Genomic DNA, 20,038 nt, shown 5'->3' on the forward strand with positions numbered 1-20,038 from the left:
AACAGTTTAGGGCCTTGATACCTGGCGGAACGCCTACTCCCACCAAGATCTACCCGTGTCACTCGTGCAAGCCAGAAGGTGAGGCTGAGGAGGCTAACGCCGAGGGAGGCCCGGAAGGAAAAGACAAGAAATCGGGCCTTCTCGGCGGTGGCTCCTCGCCTCTGGAACAACCTACCTCCTGAGATTCGTGTGGCTCCCTCGCTGGGTATCTTTAAAAATCAACTTCCCTCCAGTCAATTCCTGATGCCCCTCTTTTCTCCCTTCCCCATTGTTTGCTCCCATCTTGTTGAAGTTTCTTTTATTATGTAAAAACTGCTTTTATATATACTTATTCTATTATTTTATGCTGTTAGCCGCCTAGAGTGGTCTTAACCGACCAGATGGGCGGGATAGAAATAAAACAAACAAACAAACAAACAAACAAACCATTCCTCCTCTGGCTGCTTTTATAAGCCAGGAAGGGCAAGGGTCCAGCACACATATGGTGGCATTCACCTCTCCAAGAATCCTGTCCACATCATCAGGCTGCACCAACTGAAAAGTATCCATTAAAGCAGGACAAGCCGGGGCCAAAGTTACATCCATTGGGTCTGTATCAATTACAGCATCCAAGTCAGATGACTTACATATTTAATTCTACAGCAATTAAGAACTTGCTTGTTTCTTTATAACATCTCTCTTTAAATATTGACAAAATTTCATGACAGAGTCCATTCCTCTGTAATGGAATTTCCTTGGAAAACAGTTTCAGTTCATTTGTTGAAACTTTAGATAGTTCCAGCTAACCAGGCTGCTTGCATTTAAACCCGGTTCCACTTCCTTTATCAAAGCTTGGGACATGAGTCTTATGGGTAAAGGATTGTTCCCATCATTGTAAAGTTTCAACAAGGGAATTGAAGTCATTTTCCAAGGAAATTCTCTTACAAAGGATATTATGGGACTTAAACTCTTGATTGGAGTCTTCTAAAGTGGATCATACAAGTCTGACATATTCGAGCACGATTTCTCGGCTTCTTAATAGATTTGAGTGTTTACATTGAATGGACTCTGTACTGATTGAAATTCTGTCAATATTTAAAGTGATATGGTACTTTAAGGATATATAGTTATTATAAATAATTCATATTTAGTCAATCTGCACAGGTTTTTCTTTGGTTATCTGGGTAAGCACCGTGTTTCTCTTCCTTTTGATGTGTCTTTGGGAGTTTTTTTTAATGTCAAGAGAATGGCCAACTTATGCAGTTGCTGGAACTCCAGCTCTGCTAACAAACTGTTAACACTGAAATTAGAATGGCATAACAGATTGCTTATATAAAGAGCACCATCTCTTTCCAGAAATCCTATCCATCACATTCCACATTATTATTTGCAGCCAGGAACTTGGATTTATTCACTTCTGAACACCCACTCAGCAGATCAAGTCCTCTCAATAACAGTCACCACCCGAGCAGCATCTGCCTCTGTGCCTCCAGTGATGGTGAAGTCCTACATGAACAGAGATACCAATAGTTATCCTAGCCCAATTATCATTTATGCAGAAGTCAGCCAAGGATTTTTGCCAGTGATTGGGGCAAATGTCACAGTTACGGTTGAATCAGCATCTGGACAAACTGTCGAGCTACAGCTTCTTGATGATGGCTCAGGTAAGTTTACTTTGAGCCTTTTGTAGTATTATATACAAAATATTTGCCTGTATGTATACTTCTCCAATTATTAGTAAGACTTAAAACAAGGAACATTTTACCTGGAGATGTTCCCTTTTGCATGCAAAGCATGTGCTTTATCACAGATCTGTGAGCTAATACTATATATACAACATAATACCTTTGAAGGTGTGGAAATAATCTACCTTTTGGTCTCAGGTAGTTGTGATTTTTAAGTCCCCTCTTTGTTGTGATCTTTTCTTCAACCAGTTTTGCCACTACTATTCTTTTTTTCCATTTGTACTACTCATGTGTACATTGGCTAAAGGTGACACACTGGGAACAGTACGATCTATGATGTGCTTACCAAAATTACTATAAGTATGTGTGCAGTATAAAGAAGGAAGACAGCAGCTGCAATGAAGCAGCAGCTGCAATGACAGCAGCTGTACATAAAGAACCAGGACACACAACAACAGCAACAATGCAAATGGGAGAAGAAACCACTGACTCTGCCATTTTACTACTTTATAAGTGAGCTCAGTAATGCTTGCCCACAGGACCAGATTTTTGAAGTTGGTCCAACCATTGATTAGCAGGCCACACTCCTGGACCACCAGATTTTAGTCAGGCACCATAGCGTCTATGAATTGTTGGATACTGTAGTCACCAGCTAAGCTGAAGATAGCCCCACAATTATGAATGGCAGCCAATCAGGAACTTGCTAGACGTCCTGGTTTTGCTCTCTTTTGCTCTTTGCCTAGTACTTGCCAAGGACATGGCAAGCCACAACAGTGCTTAAGAAAGATCTGGACCACACCCACCAGAAAGACCACTGTTAACAACTGTTAACAACCCTTGACAATGGACGGAGAAGGACTGCAGAAGTGGGATTTTCACTCCCCCCCCCCCCATTCTTTGTCCATCTAAAGAGCCTATTCAGACCAGGGCAAAGTGAAAACAAGTGGAGATTATATCAGGGGTCTCTTACCAACTCTCCTCAGACTAAAGAAGCTACTTGGATGAGTAGCAACACATTTCAGCCTTATTAAGAAAGAAGTTCAGTTGCCATGACTCAGCTTCCAGATAACCTTACCTGGATGATTGAGAATCTTCACAAATAAACAATACTTAATGTTTGGTTTGATGGACTGTATGGTCTGTAGGATTTTATTGTACAACACATTAAGATATCAGTCAGTTGTGATTCTCTATACCTACAGTTGGAATCTATCCAGAATTTCTTAAAAAAACAGGGACAAACATATGTGAATAACTTCTATGTTTTTCATATTTTTTTAGGACCAGCACTAACATACTTGTTTTAGATTATAATTCTCAATATTTATGTACTCAGGTGCCGATATTGTGAAATATGATGGAATCTACTCAAGGTATTTCACATCGTTCAAAGAAAATGGTAGATACAACATTAAAGTGCATGTCCAAGGAAAAGACAACACAGTCAGGCGGGGCCGCAGACAGAGCCAGGCCCTTTATGTACCAGGCTATGTAGAAAACGGTAAGAATTAATGAAATGACATTACTTTCTATAAAAATGTAGAAAATGGGAGTAAAAATAAGGATAACAATTAAAGTATGCAATAGGTACATTTAAGGAAATGCTTAAAAAGAAGGTGAAAGCTCTTGTGAAAATTCTCGGAAGAATCAAATCAGCAGCAGTAGATGGAATACTAACATAACTATTCCAAGCTATAGAGAAAGAATCTGTCAAAATCCTAAAAAGAATATGCCAACTAATATGTAAAACAAAACCATGGTCCTTAGACTGGTAATGTTCAATATACTAATCTAATTCTAATCCCTAAGAAAGGAGGTGTTAAGGAGTTTGGTGATTATAGGACCATTGCATGAATGACTCATGCAAGCAAGGTGGTGCTCAAGATGTTGGAACAAACATTTGAACCATATATGAAGTGAAAGACACCTGGTGTTCAAGTTGGATTCCAAATTGCAAATATCTGTTGGCTACTGGAGCATATCAAAGAATTTCAGAAGCAAATCAGTCTATACTTTATAGATTACAGCAAAGTATTGGACTGTGTGAGTGACCAAAAGCTGTGGATTGTTCTAAAAGAAATGGGTATGCCTTAACACATGATTGTTCTGATGTTAACCTGTATTGTGGACAAGAAGGTATAGAGTAGGAAGAAACAGAATTGTTTCCTATGGGCAAAGTTACCAGACAAGTGTGTATTTTATCTCCTTATTTGTTCAATTTGTACACAGAATGTATCATAGGGAAAACTAGATTACATTTAGATGAAGGAGGAGTGAAATTTTTTGAAAGAAACATCAACCATGTATGGTATGTATATGACATCATATTACAGGCAGAAAACAGCAATGACTGCTTGTTGCTGCTGCTGGTGGTGCTGTTGCTCCTCCTCCTCCTCCTCTCCTCCTCCTTCACTAACTATACGCTTCTAGTAGGAAGCTGAGACCACAGAAATGATTGATAAAAAAGTCCCACACTCATAAACTCAGACCCCGGAAGAAACCATAACAAAAAATAAACCGTATTTCAAAAAGAGAAAGAAAAGCACAGGAAGTGCACCTTTTGTACTTGGATATACCAAGCCAAGATTTAGGTTGCTTGGAGGGTGAGGAAAATACTTGTACAGTGGTGCCTTGACTTACGAATGTCTTGACTTGTGACCATTTCAAGTTACGACCTGCTTTGACTTGCGACTGCAGCTTTGAGTTATGACTGGAAAAAAGCCGGGGAATTTGAGCTGCTAACCGTTGGTCGGCAAAGAGGCTGCTTCTTTGTAGCTCTTTCCCCCCAGTGGTTAGAGAGTGTGCGTTCGGAGGAGACTTCGGACTGCTTGGTACTGCTTTCTGCTTTTTAAAATGCATGTTCTGAGTGAGTACAGGGTTTTGCAGTGTGGGTTTGGGCTGGGGGGAGGTTATGTTTCTGTGCTGTGATGGGTCTTGCAGTCCTTGTTTGCTTTTTGGTATTTTCCCCCCGGCTGGAATGGATCAATCACATTTCTGATGGGTCTTGCAGTGCTTGTTTGCTTTTTGGTGGTTCCCCCCCCCAGCTGGAATGGATCAATTGCATTTCCGATGGGTCTTGCAGTCTTTGTTTGCTTTTCTCTGTGGTTTTTTTCCCAGCCGAAATGGATCAATCGCATTTCCGATATGTCTTGCAGTGTTTTTTGTTTTTTGGGGGGGAGGGGTCCAGCTGGAATGGATTAATCGTGTTTCAATGCATTCCTATGGGAAATGGTGCTTTGAGTTATGACCAATTTGAGTTACGACCAATTAAGTTCATAACTCAAGGCACCACCGTAACTTCAGTGATAAAGCAGGTACATTTTTAAAAAACAATGCCCTGTCTGGGAGAGCCTTTAGTGTGCTAAGTGAGTGTGTTTGGAACCTATGAAACATTTCTCTAATTTTTGGAAAACAATGGGGCCTGCTTGTTTGGCTATCTTATTAGGGGAGGAGGAATGTCAGTCAGAGAACCTCTGCTGGGCTGGATCAAGATACTTCTTTTCATAATAATAAACAATGTCAAATGCTATGCTGTGTTTTGTGCAGTACATGGTAACAGTTACCCTTCCTATTCAGTTATTGCATGCCTGCACAGAGCATGGTGAGAAGGCTTAATGCACTTTAGTAATGATGAGAAGAAACAAAAGTAAACTCTATGCATTGCCATTATTTGTTGTATATTCTGAGCCTACTGCTGAACATGGTAGTCTACAAATAGTAAAAACAACGTGCCTTTTGGGCTTATAACCTAAAAGTAGAAGAAATGGGAATTAGAAGAAGAGGGAAGTAATGAAACAAATGTTGATCAGAATGAACAATCAGGAACAGTTCAAAGAAATTTAAGAGAGAGGAAAGTCTCAATATTTTTAAATTCTTCACTTATTCTTGGGAGGGGGGCCCAAGAAGGGACTGAAACCCAGGTGCTCTGAGCCCATCACTCTGTACACTACACCACATTGAGTATCACACAGAAGTACTATAAAACCTCTTAATATATGAAATATGTAAATCATATTTTTTTTCCTTTGTATTTTCCAAAAAAGGGTTAGTGTTGTTCGGGATGCAACTTGCCATATGTTATCTGAACACTGTTTTGAAGAGGGTGTTTCATTACTTCTTCATTTTGTAGATGTTCCTATCCTAACTAAAGGTAGCCCATGAATGAATGAGTGATGAATAAGGGTTATGTAACCTGGTCAAATAATTGAGGAGTTTAACGCCATTTTATTTGCCAAAATATGATCAATTGCATTTTTAATATTTTGCCAAAAACCTTCTAACGAAGTGCATATCTACCAAATATAACAAAAGTCAGCAATGGGTGCTCACCATTTCCAACATTTTCTATTTTAAAAACCCTTTTTGTCATAGGTGTAATACAAATGAATGCACCAAGGCCTGAAGTAAGTGAGGATGAAATCCAAACAAATCTTGGAGATTTCAGCAGAACCGCATCAGGGGGTTCTTTTGTGATGTCAGGGGTCCCTCCTGGAACTCCCCCTGATGTCTTTCCACCCTGTAAAATCAACGACCTTGAGGTAGAGATCAATGATGAGGATGAGTTTCTTTTGTCCTGGACAGCTCCTGGGAATGATTACGATATAGGAAAGGGTAAGTGAAATTATATGCCAAGCAAAGGACTCTTTTTAGGTCATCAGACAAACACTGTGAGATTTTTGTTTGGTTTTATTGTTGTTGTTGGGTTTCGTTTGAGGCTTTTTTGTTTTGTTTTTGTTTTGCAAAACAAAGGAGAAAGTCAGCCACTGATCTCACTTACAGTGACATTCTCTTAATATCCAAGTGTAGAATGGCGCCACTGGTATGGCAGTTCCCTAGAATGCACCACTATGGTCCATTCTTACTTTGGGTTGTGCAAACGAAAGGGGGAGGGTTGAACATCTTCCAGACTATGGTAAAATGTGTTTCACGGGTAAATCCTGCTGCATGTGAATGTTTATTTACAGCATAGGGTGTTTATGCTCTGGAGTTACTTTATATAATGCCAATGAAGGCTCACATTATAATATCATGCTACAACTGATAATGGTGATCCATTACCAGTTGTACCATGATATTACAATGTGAGCCTTCATAGGAGACAGGAAGTTTGAAATGCACCCAAAGGAATCTTGGTCATTCCTGGTCAGTCTTACCATAGGAAAATTGATACTGCCACCTCCAGTGGTTGATCTTGGGAGATAAAGTTGCTGGAAGACAGAGCTACATGTGTGACGTGGCTTTACTTCCAAGCTCCAAGCTTGCTTGGTGTCTTCAGATGTTGTCCCATGGCCAGAGCTGGTGTAAAATTTGTCTTCCAGTCTAGCTAACCTATTAACTTATGGAACTGGGCAACAGTATGTTCAGGAAGCAAAATATATTGGGCATGCTGGGATGCAGTATGTTGCCCCTTCAGCTCAGATATGGCATTAGTTTTTGAAAATGACTAAATATCTGTACTCTAAAAACACATTGTCAACTCTTCATTTTGCAGCTGAAAGGTATGAAATCAAAATGAGTGACAACCCCTTGGAATTAAGAGATGCTACCTTTAATAGTGCCACTTCCCTTAACATATCCGGTCTGACGCCTGAGGTTGCTGGGGTCAAACAATACTTCCAGTACAAGCCTGAAAACTTCACAAAAGAAAATGGCACCACACTCTGCTTTGCCATCCGCGCCATTGATAACAGCAACAACACCGGAGACGTATCTAATATAGCAAGGGCTGTTCTACTCCTTGCCCCATTACCAATTATACCAACAAGTCCAGCTGACACTACTCTTTCTCATGGGGAAACCAACTACACTACTGCCTCTACTCATGTGCAAACAACCTATACTAAAGGTGAAAACAACGACAGTGTGCTAAATAATATAACTGTAATCGTCATCATAGTATGTATCACTGTAATTATTATTTCTGCCATTGTAAGTATAACTATTTGTGTTCTACAAAAGCAAAAAAGCAGACATCCGCAGACTGGGATGTAATAATAATCACTGTGGGGAAAAATAGCTGTCCCAAAGTCACCAGGGAGTGAGTACATAGGCATTTCCCCTCATTTGGTGCTTCTTACTTTCCTGAGGCCAACCAAGTATGATAGCTTTGAAAGCATCTGTCTAAAATTGAGTTTTCCCTAACCACTTATGAAGTAAATACTGGAATCCTGTTTTTACTGCAAAACCAATGTGTAGATGAGTGTGTTAAACTCTCAGGTAAAGGGGGTTTGCCTCTTCCCATTCTGTCCTCCCAGGCACTTCTCTGCTTTTCCAGCTCCGGGCCTGAGTTGGAGAAAGGCTTGAGAGAAGTTACACACTGTGAAGATTTGACTCCATGAATGGGGCTTACTTAGAATTCAATAAGTAGGCCTGACACTGGTACATTTAATTTGGCTTTCAGAGTTAAATCCCACAAAGACTTTCAAAGGCCCATCTGGGAATGCCTCCTTGGGAAATGCATGTGACTTAAGCTAAATTCTGTTCCTATATCTTTCCTATAGGTGCATAATTTTATACAATTACGAGGTGAATTAAGAGATAGTTGTAGGTTTCCTTTGTATTATTCAGTTTGTTGAGTTCTCTCAGCCTCTGAACCTAAATAAATGAAAGTGATTCAAAATCTTGTTTGGCTTCTGGTGTTTGTTTACTGGAAATTCTGAACAACAGAGAATTATAGCTTTTGTTCATCCAATCGGAGAGCAGAATCACGTTCTATAAACAATATTAGGTCATTACAAATAATTGCACCCCTCTGTTAAATCCCAACATTATTCCTCCATAGTAAGATATATTATTTCCCCTTCAGATTTATTACATTGTGTGAAACAAGAAGTGCATAGTTTTGGATTAGGTCAACTATTTTTTCCTTATATTACAAATTTGGATTAGATTTAGCAAACACTTATTTGCCATAATCTTATTGCGCAACTTTTATGTTGAGCTACTGTGATAATGTCATCACCTGCAGCAATTTGGTAGGAATTAAAAGCTTCCTAAACCCCCACCCCATTTGAGAGATCTCTAGGGATCCCTTTCATCCTGGGGAAGACTTTGTGAGCCTAACAACAGGCAAGAAAAGTTTTTAATGTCTAAAAATCACTGTCACAGGTCCCTATTCTGGTCCCAGTTTAAACTGATCAGTGCCTACTTTCTACCAGTCAGTACAAACATACAGTATATACACAGAACATATTTTGCTGTGCCTCAGTACTGTTCTACACACCTAGAAATAAATAATTTCTTACAAAGTTACATCTTGTTTGGTCTTCGGAATTAAATCTTAGTAAGCTTCAAAGGCTTCTGTGGGTGTGAACTCAGATTATGTTTCTAGTACTTAAACTAGGTGGATAGTTTTTAAAAGAAAAAGAAAGGAACTTCTCTGTGCACCATTCTGATTGTTCAGTTCTTAGAGGTTTCGTACTATATACATATAATATTAAACCTGTAAGGTCCACCCGTGATAATGGGTGAAGAAAGACGGCAGAAGTGGGATTTTCACTCACCCCCCTCCGTCCTTTGTCCATCTAATGAGCCTATTCAGACCAGGGCAAAGTGAAACCAACGTGGAGATTATATCAGGGGTCGCCTACCAACTCTCCTCAGACTAAAGAAGCTACTTGGATGAATAGCAAAATGTTTCAATCTAATAAGAAAGAAGTCTAGTTGCCATGACTCAACTTCCAGATAACCTCACCTGGATGAATGAGAATCTTCACAGATACTATATACATATAATTAGAAGATGGCTACATGGCTATCTACCCCATTGTTTGGTTCATTCCAGGGACAGGCTGGTGTGCTGATTATGTCTTTGCTGAAACCAGACCACCACCAGAATATTCCTACTTGCACCTTTCTGGGTCCCTGCCAGGGGCTTCTCCTTTTGGGGGGGGGTACAGGTAGGAGTGTTCTATTTCAGGTTATCTCAAGAGCATGCAGTTTCTCAAAATGAACTCAAGGAAGCTCTCCTTTTTCAATTTGCCAATATTGTGAAGTGGCTTAATAAGAGAGCCACTTCATGATATTGACAAATTAAGCAGTTCCTTGGGTCTATGGAGGGGCCAAGGGAATTTTTTAAAAAAATGTATTTAGGGAAGTACTACACCACTTTAAAAGGATGAACATCAAATGGAAAACTTCATCTCACACCCTCCCTGCACTAAAGAGATCAGTGGCTGTGCAGACAAGTCTTTAGTTCCATTCCACCCTCCCTCATATAATCCTTTACTGGAATTGCACACCACTGCATCCAAAACCATGAAAACTTACTATTTATCCAGAGAGCAAAACCACATGTTATGCAAGGTATAAAAATACTGCCAAAAGGACCCACCGTATCAAACACTGAATGTATGTTTGATAATGTGCAGCGACACTCCTGCTCATTGGAATCATCTGGTGCTATTATGCTGTGTGTAAACTATTGTGGAATTTGTGATTCTTTTATTTTGGATTGTCATATGACAAGCATCTTAAAGGTATAAATGAAAATAAACAGAAGTATTTTGCCATTGCCTTCTGTATGCTACTAACAAGAGTTAGCTTGAGGGTCTCTGACATTGTCTACGAAAGATCCTCTGCCAGTATGAGTGTCTCTGTCTGCAGATGAGACTAAATTAGATTAACACATCTTAGCCTGCTCTCTTGCCTTTGACCATTCCAACTTGTATGATGTGTTCACAAGTCTAGACTCATATCAAAATCCCTTTTATTTAGTGTCATTTGTAAGCCACCTTTCTCACAATTAGCGGACTCATGGTGGCTCACAATGTTAAAATTTAGTCTCCTGATCATATTGCTCTGTTTCCCTGATAGATTCAGCCCCACTCACCACTTTAAGGTGCACATCCAAGCCTTAGAGAGAAACTTACCAAATTCTGTGAAGTCAGCAACCTGTTAATTCCAAATACATGTTTCAAGCAATCAAACAGAGATGACTGTACATGAACATTATAGAAATTAAAAAGAACTTATAAATGGAAGCAAAACTGGGAGAACCTCTATTCTCTCTGTAAACAAGAAAAAAAGAAGACAAGGAATGGACTTTGTTAATGACCACGAACTATTAATAGCAAAAATATAGCTCGAGGAGAAAAGTGAAACAATAATAGTACCAAAATATAGTTTAAACAATGCTACAGCAGCATTTTAAAGATAATATGTGTGTGCCTCATGAACATAAGGGGATTAAAGAGCTTCCTGCACAGGAGAACTGCAACTATATAACTTTTGTTCAAGAACTAAGGCCCTGGTGATACTGTACAAGGGAAATGTTTTCTAGTTCTTTCAAAAGTTTCCATGCCTCTGTTGTACTGAATCATGGTCACATGGTTTATATCCTGGGATGAACATCCTATGACCATTTAGCAATACCGATTAATTTCCTCCTATTTGAATCATTATGACCAGCTACTCCATGGTGCCAGTTTATTTTCTCTCTTGCTTCAAGGGGCAATTTAGTCTCTTGACTTATTTTTGTAAGTAATATTTATTGATACATTGATATATCAGAAAAAAGTCTCCCTCTGAGGTGCATGCCTGCATGAGAGTCCACACTGGGATGACCTCCCGTTCAGTTTTGCCTGGTGGCCCAGTCCCTGGCACCTGATCTCTGCTCTGTTTGGGCCTGCAGACCCTCTTCCTTCCTTCTTTACTTCTACCCACCAAGAACTGTGCAGTTTACATCTTGCCCAGTCTCTACCATTCCCAGAATACATTCTGCATTAGCTGGACACTGCTGCCAACCTTTCAGTCACCCCTGGATCCATGAAAATCAGAGGTGCTGCTTTGGGCATTGCAGAGCTCCAATTTGATCCAAGCACCACTTTAGGTTGGCTCAGAAACAGACAACCACCCCACTTAGCATTATTTTTCAAATAAATTCTGAATCTAAAACACCTTCCAAGGTAGCATACCACTACAGAACCACCATTTTGAAAACGGGAGTTCTGAAGAGGAAAATTAATAATGTATTCCAGTGCCTGTGTTGCTCTTTGCTGTTTTGTCAAAATCTGACCCTGCCATTAGGCAGAACAAAGCAGACACCTTAGGCTTTAAAAAGTAGCAAAATGTTAATTGTTGTTGTATTCTCACTGCTAGACATGGCAATTGTTCTACAGTATCTTTCATTGAGTTTTTACCATTTTAGTGTGTTACATTGTAGTCCTACATGCTTCCTTTCTCAATGGAAGGTCACTTAAGGGTATTTCTGTTCTTTGAATAAATTATGTTTGTTCTCTGCCTATCTGGGTTGAAACCAAATAAATGAGGCTTATTTGGTGTTCGCTTACTGGAAATACAACTTTTGACCTTAAATGGATAATCATGAGATCATCATAAAGTTCAATGGCAAATGTGTTTTTAGTCATTACCATTACCCATTTTATTTTTATTATAGAAGGAATTCCTGTATAGAAATGAACCTTGGCCAATATGATTCATTGAAAGAATAAAAACCTTGATATCTGCCTGAGGTACATCATTCTCCTACTACATCCACACACCCAGAAATCCTGTACTCTGATCCAAGGTTCAAAGTATCATCTAACACAAAGCTGTTAACAAATTCTTATAACAGGTCTTAACACTGGCATTATGTCAAAGTTGGTGATTTGAAAAAGACCCCTCAGGTATGTCTTTGAAGCAAAATTGTGAAGGGGCGAAAAGTTGCTGAGACAGTAAAAGGAGTTGTCTTCAGGATTCAAAGCTTAGATTTTCAAGTCATAAACCTATTACAATATTTACAGGAAGGCAAATCACAGTATATGCTAGGGTTATATGGTAGGAATTATACTAGAAATGAAAATGTATTACATTTGGCTTCTCTTTATTATTGGTAACGTGGGGCTAGGTAGGGAAGAAACAATATTCCAGTACTCCCCACCCCACCTCACCTGCTGTCAGCTCTGTGAAGGCATTAATGCCCACTGCTGCCCAGAATGCCACAGAGGAGCTTTGCGAGGTTGCTAATTAATATTTTTTTTTAAAAAAAATCTCATAGTCTTAAATATCCTCACATATTAGCTGGAATCCTGTTGATGCAGCTTCACATGCAGAAGGATGATGATGTCATCAAAACTGCACCAACAGGATTCCAGCCTGGCTAGTTTGCTCCTGTAAATCTGCAACAATATTCAAAAATAACACTAGACTGGATGGGAAATTTGCTGCATACACTATTTTATGGGTATCATGTCATGAGCTTAGAGGGTAGCAATAGGATGAAAGAAGCTGCATGTGGCATCCTGTATTTATTATATCAAGGTGGTAGATAACATGTTGGCCTGGCCAGAAAAGACATTGATGCCTTTCAACCATCTGTACAACAAACTTGTTCGGGGCACCAGTGCCTTTCTGTCTTCACCAGGACTGGAAGAATGGAAGCTCATTGGTGTTCTACCTGGCCCTAAAGCACCAATTAGCACAGACACCACAATTTTTTTCCATTTCATTCATTCATTCATTCATTCATTCATTCATTCATTCTATTTATTTATTTATTTATTTATTTATTTATTCATTCATTCATTCATTCATTCATTCATTCATTCATTCATTCATTCATTCATTTATTTGATTTATATCCCGCCTATCTGGATGAATAGACCACTCTAGGTCTATACAGATTTAATATGTCACCAAATACAGAGCACTTTTCAGGGAATTTCAGTCCCATAACCTGGGTTAATGTGCATTTGTCCTCTCCAGAGCACTTCAAATCAAATGAGAACTTTCAACCTGCTGCCACTTTGGCTTCAATATCTTAAGAAGTGCTTGCAACAGCTATATAGTAATAGTGCAACAAGGAAATATAGGGCTAATTAATCTATCACCGTCTTCAAAATTTTCCCTAGGTTGTTAACATATAACGAAAGACAGAATTGCTACTAACAAACTGCTGATTTTCCTTGACAGAACAAAGTCTAATAATAAAATGTAAAGCTTATCCATATGAGTAAAATATAAACACTTGCATAAATAACCTCTCCATGACTTTATTTATGACCATGAAGCTGGTTCAAGTCACACCAAGAAAAACTGTGTTCCACTGGTGGCTTCTTTTAATCATAGAATCATACAATAATACAATAATGGAACTGGAAGGGGACTATAAGGCCAATGAGTCCAACTTCCTGCTCAATGCAGGCTAGCAAAACAAAGTATATCTGACAGATGGTTGTCTAATTTTTTCTTGAATGTCTCCAGCTTTGGAGTGCACACCACCTTGTGAGGTAACTGGTTCTATTATCATTCTGCTCTAGCAGTTAAGAAATTTTTCATCACATTCAGCCTAAATCTGGCTTCCTGTAGCTTGAGACCATTATTTATTTGTTTGTTTGTTTGTTTGTTTCTTATTGGATTTTTATCCTGCCCTTCTTGACAGAAGTCTACTCAGAGTGGCTCACAATATATTACAAACAGATAAAAACAACAATAAAATCTACAATAATAGTATAATCAAGATGGGAGGATAAACTTCAAAAACCAAGAAAAGTAAAGTCAAGTATTGGTAGGAGGGAAGGCCTGCCTAAAGAGCCAAGTTTTTAATTATTATGAGTCCTGCACTCTGGGATGATCAACAACAGATTCTGCCCTTCCTCTGTATGACTGTCTTTCAAGTAGTTGAAAAGTGCTATCATATTTTCCCTCAGTCTTCCTTTTTCAAGGCTAAACATGCCCAGTTCTTTCAATTTTTCCTCATAGGCCTTGGTTTCCAGCCCCCTGATCATCCTTGTTGCCCTCCTCTGAACTTGCTCCAGCATGTTGACATCTTTCTTTAACTGTGGTGTCCAAAACTGGACACAGTATTGAAAATGAGGTCTAACCAGTGTTGAATATACGGAACTAGTAAAGGTAAAGGTAAAGGTTCCCCTTGACAATTTTTGTCCAGTCGTGTCCGACTCTAGGGGGCGCCGCTCATCCCGCTCTTCAAGCCATAGAGCCAGCGTTTGTCCGAAGACAATCTTTCCATGGTCACATGGCCAGTGTGATTTAGACACGGAACGCTGTTTACCTTCCCACCGAGGTGGTCCCTATTTATCTACTCGCATTTGCATGCTTTCGAACCGCTAGGTTGGCGGGAGCTGGGACAGGCGACGGGTGCTCATTCCGTCGCGTGGATTCGAACTTACAACTGCTGGTCTTCTGACCCTGCAGCACAGGCTTCTGCGGTTTAGCCCACAGCGCCACCACTAGTACTTCACAGGATTTGAAGACTATACTTCTGTTAATGCATCCTAAAATAGTATTTTTTTTTTGCAGCCACATTACACTGTTAGCTCATAGTCAGCTTTTGATGTACAATTCCAAGATCCTTCTCACTTGTAGCATTACTGAGACAAGTATCCCCCATCTTGTAAATGTGCATTTTTCCTCTCCTAGGTGTAGAACTTTATACTAATCCCTGTTAAATTTCATTCTGTTGTTTTCAACCCAGTGCTCGAACCTATCAAAATCTCTTTGAATTTTGTTTCTGTCTTCAGGGTATTACCTATTCCACCCAATTTCCCACTGTCCACAAATTTGGTAAGCATTCCCTGAACTTCCTAATCTAAGTCATTAGTAAATGTGTTGAGCAGCACTACGCCCAGGGCTATTCAATGATGATGGTGATGTTATTTCATGGGGTGCCAAGAACTATGGTAAAGCTCAATAATGATGGATTTGGAGACATTGCTATTGCAATGGATCCTGTGCTACCTGAAGACAATAATATCATTAACAACTTTAAAATACAATGAATAAATGTTTTTAACTGGTTAACTATATATTGTACATGATATAGAATGTGAGAAAAACTCATGTATTCTATAATTCAGTGGTTCCCAACCTTGGTGTTCTTGGACTATAGCTCCTACAGGATTTCGCCACCAGTTGTGCTGACTCGGGTTTCTGGGAACCCCAGAATCCATGGTTGGGAATCGTTGCTCCAACTTAAAGACACAGGAGGATATGTTGAAGTACTTGATGTAAAGATGAGAAGTCAGTGTATCAGCATCTGGGGCTCAGGAAAGCGTGCACATCTCTCCCTTCTCCCCCTTGCCCCACCCTTTTAAAGACCACACATAGATTGTTCAACTAAATAGCAGCTTTTTAAAAGTGAGAGGAAGAAAGATAGGAATGGAAATTCTCCAAACTGAAATGAAAACCCTAGCCACTGAATTGAACACAGCTCTAAAACATATAGCACACATTATTTTTGTATTAAGATTCGGTTAAACAAGCATCTTCTCTCTTCAATGCTAAAAAGCAAAGGTTTTATTTCAAGACTGTGAGAGTTGTAATTCCCCTGACGTGGACACTGAAACCTGAATATAAACTTGTAACCAAATGTTTTTCTGAATGGCACAAACACTGTTAAAGATGACATTCATGGACTGGAACAAGAATCATTTGAATACAATGGGGCTTCTTTTCATAGAGTAAGCATGTACAGAATCAGGCTGTACAGAGTTTATTATTCTTAAATACATGATGATGGCTTTAAACAATTCATTTGATGACTAACAGTAATTCCTAAAGTCATAACAGATACACAATGTGGAGTAGTGAATATACAGATGGACAAGGACTTAGAAGATCTTGGTTCAAATTCCTGCTCAGCCATGGAAATACTCTCTCTCTCTCTCTCTCTCTCTCTCTCTCTCTTTCTCTGTATGTGAGTGACAGGTAAAAACTGTTCTTTAAATATCTCACTTATCTCAAAAACTCTATTAGAGTCATTATAAGTTGGATGTGACTTGACGGTATGTGCAACACATATTGGCTTCAATTGGTACATTTTCAAGCCATAGAAACAACCCTGCTGAATCTAAGTTAACCTGTACATGTTTAGTTTCCGGGAAAGGTTACTGCCTCTGGGCAAAAGTTCTCACTCACAGTTATCTTTTTCAAGAAGATGTGCTCCCTCAAGTGGCACAGTGTAAGTGTACATGTACTTTTAAAGGATTTTTATGATTACAGTATTTCTTAATGTAAGTAATGGCTTCCTTTGCACATCTAGTTCTAGAATAATTCACAATGAAGATCACATTGCTGTCATGAAAACCACTTTAAGAATAAGAAAACCATTTCTCTTTGAATGTGTATTTTGGCTTTCATTCAGATCATGTTTCATGCCAGGTTGATGCCGCTGCTGCAGGTAGCTGGTGCTGGTGGCATGGAATGAGGGCAAGGTGTTGCAGGGCAGAGCCAAAACCTAACTCACTGTTTTGATGCCCAGTGTTTTGGTGCCCAATTGGTTAAGTTAGGTTCACATGACAGAGGATAGAGTGATGGAGAAGAAGACGTTCAGCTCCATACCACACCCTAATCTGAACCCATTACTTTAATTTGTTTTCCTTGCACTGGCATATGGTAATTTAATAATAGGTAAAGGTAAAGGTTCCCCTTGACAATTTGATCAGTCGTGTCCGACTCTAGGGGGCGGTTCATCTCTGTTTCGAAACCGTAGAGCTAGCATTTTGCCGAAGACAGTCTTCTGTGGTCACATGGCAGCACGACTAGACACAGAACGCCGTTACCTTCCCACCATGGTGGTACCTATTTATCTACTTGCATTTTGCATTTTACATGCTTTCGAACCACTAGGTTGGCGGGAGCTGGGACAAGCGACAGGGGCTCACTCCGTCGCATGGATTTGATCTTATGACTGCAGGTCTTCTGACCTTGCAGCACAGAGTCTTCTGTGGTTTAACCCACAGCACCACCATGTCCTTTAATTTAATAATAATCAATACTTAATAATAACCTTGAGTAGCTGCAAATCCCACCATTTCCTCAACAGCACAAGCCATCATATCAAAAATTGTTGACCTCCATGACAGCTACTCCGTTACTTTTATTTTTGCCAGGAGGGGCGTATTTTTGCAATTACTAATGAATTAGCTTTAAATTATAAAGATATAACAAAAACCAAACAAAAATAAAAACAGACAGATCATGACACCTTAAAGATTAACAGGCTTATTTCACGGCGAGTTTTTGTACATTACAGTCTGCTTCCTCAGACATATGGAATGCAATACTTAGTCACAAGCCTTTATACAACTCTGTGTTGCTATATAACTAGGGGCCCTGACCCACAAAGGCACAGATAATGAACTTTTAAAAATGATAATAGCATGATCAACATAGGGGATCAACTGTGAAAGTGCTGATTCCACAAATATATTAGCTGTTCTTCTTCTGATTAATTGTCTGTTAAGAAAACATGTGACTATTTTTGAAGTGTCAATAATTGTTTTGCAAAGTAGGTTGTTTCCTTTCTGAATCAGGCAGAGTCCTTGTCCATGAGTTGGCTCACCTAAGATGGGGTGTCTTTGATGAATGCACCAACGATGCACCTTTCTGCAGGCACTCAACAAGGAAAAGCTGAAGCAATTGGGTATTACCTTAAAAGTACATCTTCAGTTTACATGCCAAATGGCTTACCATGTACAGTATTTGCTTTGGCCTGTAAATTTGGGTGTTGGGACAAGGGTTGTCTAGGGGATTAAGCAGTAATTTACTATCATGTGGAGATGTTTTGCTTTTTACCTGAGCAGCAGGAGTGCCTCAGGAGGTTATTTTGTAATGACAGGATTTCCTGCTGGAAATCCAACATATATCTTTCCAGCCTGTAAAATCCAGGATCCTGCGGCAAAACCAAATGAGGCTGATGAATTCCTTTGCTCTTGGACAGCTCCTGGAGACAATTATGACACAGGGGGGAAAAGTAAGTGAAATTCTGTTTTGAGCAAAGGACAAATTCATCAGAGAAACTGGTTACTTTTCCTACACAATGAAGAGGAATGCTAGACACCAGCAGTATAATGACACCAGTTTTGTTTTCTCCAGCATGTCTTTCCTTTGAACATAGTATTATTACACCATTTCAGTGGAAAGTGAGTAACAACTGAAAACAAGAAACCCACAGTTTGACCCTGACGTTGCTGGGGTCAAACAATTCTTCCAGTATAAGCCTGAAAACTTCACAAAAGAAAATGACATCATACTCTGCTTTGTCTTTTGTGGTGTCTTCGATAAGCAGCATCAGAGAAGCATCTAATATAGCAAGGGCCGTTCTCCTTCTTGTCACATTGCCCAGTACTTCTTGTCCAACCACAAGTATTTCTAGTTCAGCTGACACTTACACTTCTTCCCCTAGTCCGGCCAATACTCACAATCCACCTGGCATGACTTTTCCTAGTCCAGCCAGTAAATACGCTACTTCTCACAGTTCATCAGGCAAACTCACTGCTTTCTCTGTTGCTAATAACAAAAAGAATACCACTGTAACCACAATCGTCATCATGGTAATTATTCTTCATGCCATTGTATGCATAACGATATGTCTTCTACAGAAGCGAAAAAGCAGACATCCTGAGATTGGCTTGTAATAAGAATCACTGCTGACAAAATCATTTTCTGAAGTCACTGATGAGTAAGTACTCAGATATTTTCTCCTGTTTGGTGCTGCTTTGCTTGCCTGTGGGCCAATGATGTTTAACACACTGGTATTGTTTGAAATTAGGTCTTGCTTAATCACATGTGAAGTAAACATTGGGATCCTATCTTTACTATAAAATCAATGTGTAGGTGAGGGTACTAAACTTTTCCCTACTTTGCTGATTCTGGTAGACTCTTTGCAGCTTTAATATAATTGGCCATCGTATACTTCTGAAATATTTAAAGCCCCTTCTTGAATTTTTCATAGATATCTATGGCTGCTATTTCCTGTAATTTCATTGCTTTTTTTCTCCCCTGAGGAACCTTGTGGCACAGTGGTTACACTGCAGTGCTGCAGTCAAAACTCTTCTTACAACCTGGGTTCAATCCCAGGTAGCCGGCTCAAGGCTGACTCAGCCTTCCATCCTTTTAAGGTTAGTAAATTGAGTAATCTGCTTGCTGGGAAGTAGGAGGAGGCAATGTGCATAATTAAATTGCAGACTGTGCAGTGAACGCTTTAAGTGCCATGAAGCAGTATACAAGCAGCACACATTGCTTCTGCTTTGCTTTTTGCAGAACATTATTATACACATGTTCTGCATTGATTGACTCTTAAATCAAATATATTCTTCCTCTTGCTCTCTCTTTTCTTAAATTGGAGCCTATCTTCTAGTCATGCCTAGTAAAATTCAATAGTCAAACATTTCGGTATACCGAAAGTTCATGCTTGGTACCAAATTTTTAAAAAATAAAGGCTTTACTAATTACCATAAATATGTCATCTAACCTTTTGTGACAAGTGAAGCTCTGTGTTTTACAACCAAAGTGTAACAGTTTATCAAAACTGGAATGGTGAGATGCCTGCCATTTGGCAGGAACTCCATAACCAAAATAGACAGTACTGGCCTTTCACCAACAGGCTTGGTCTTCATCTCCAGTCATGAAGG

At 39.4% G+C, this 20,038-nt stretch overlaps 1 protein-coding gene across 1 annotated transcript in view; it reads left to right on the plus strand.

Annotated features, from left to right (window-relative positions):
- Positions 1–19,829, plus strand: part of LOC110079459 (calcium-activated chloride channel regulator 1) — a 46,043-nt gene extending 26,214 nt beyond the window's left edge. Inside the window, exons 11-14 of the mRNA XM_072997902.2 lie at positions 1,373–1,643; positions 3,001–3,165; positions 6,036–6,275; positions 7,156–19,829. Of these exons, the coding sequence (XP_072854003.2) occupies positions 1,373–1,643; positions 3,001–3,165; positions 6,036–6,275; positions 7,156–7,655 (1,176 nt within the window). The 3' untranslated portion in view covers positions 7,656–19,829. The remainder of the gene's footprint in view (positions 1–1,372; positions 1,644–3,000; positions 3,166–6,035; positions 6,276–7,155) is intronic.
- The last annotated feature ends 209 nt before the right edge of the window (positions 19,830–20,038 follow it).

The sequence above is a fragment of the Pogona vitticeps genome, chromosome 4 (assembly GCF_051106095.1).
Source record: "Pogona vitticeps strain Pit_001003342236 chromosome 4, PviZW2.1, whole genome shotgun sequence".
Classification (NCBI taxonomy): Eukaryota; Metazoa; Chordata; class Lepidosauria; order Squamata; family Agamidae; genus Pogona; species Pogona vitticeps.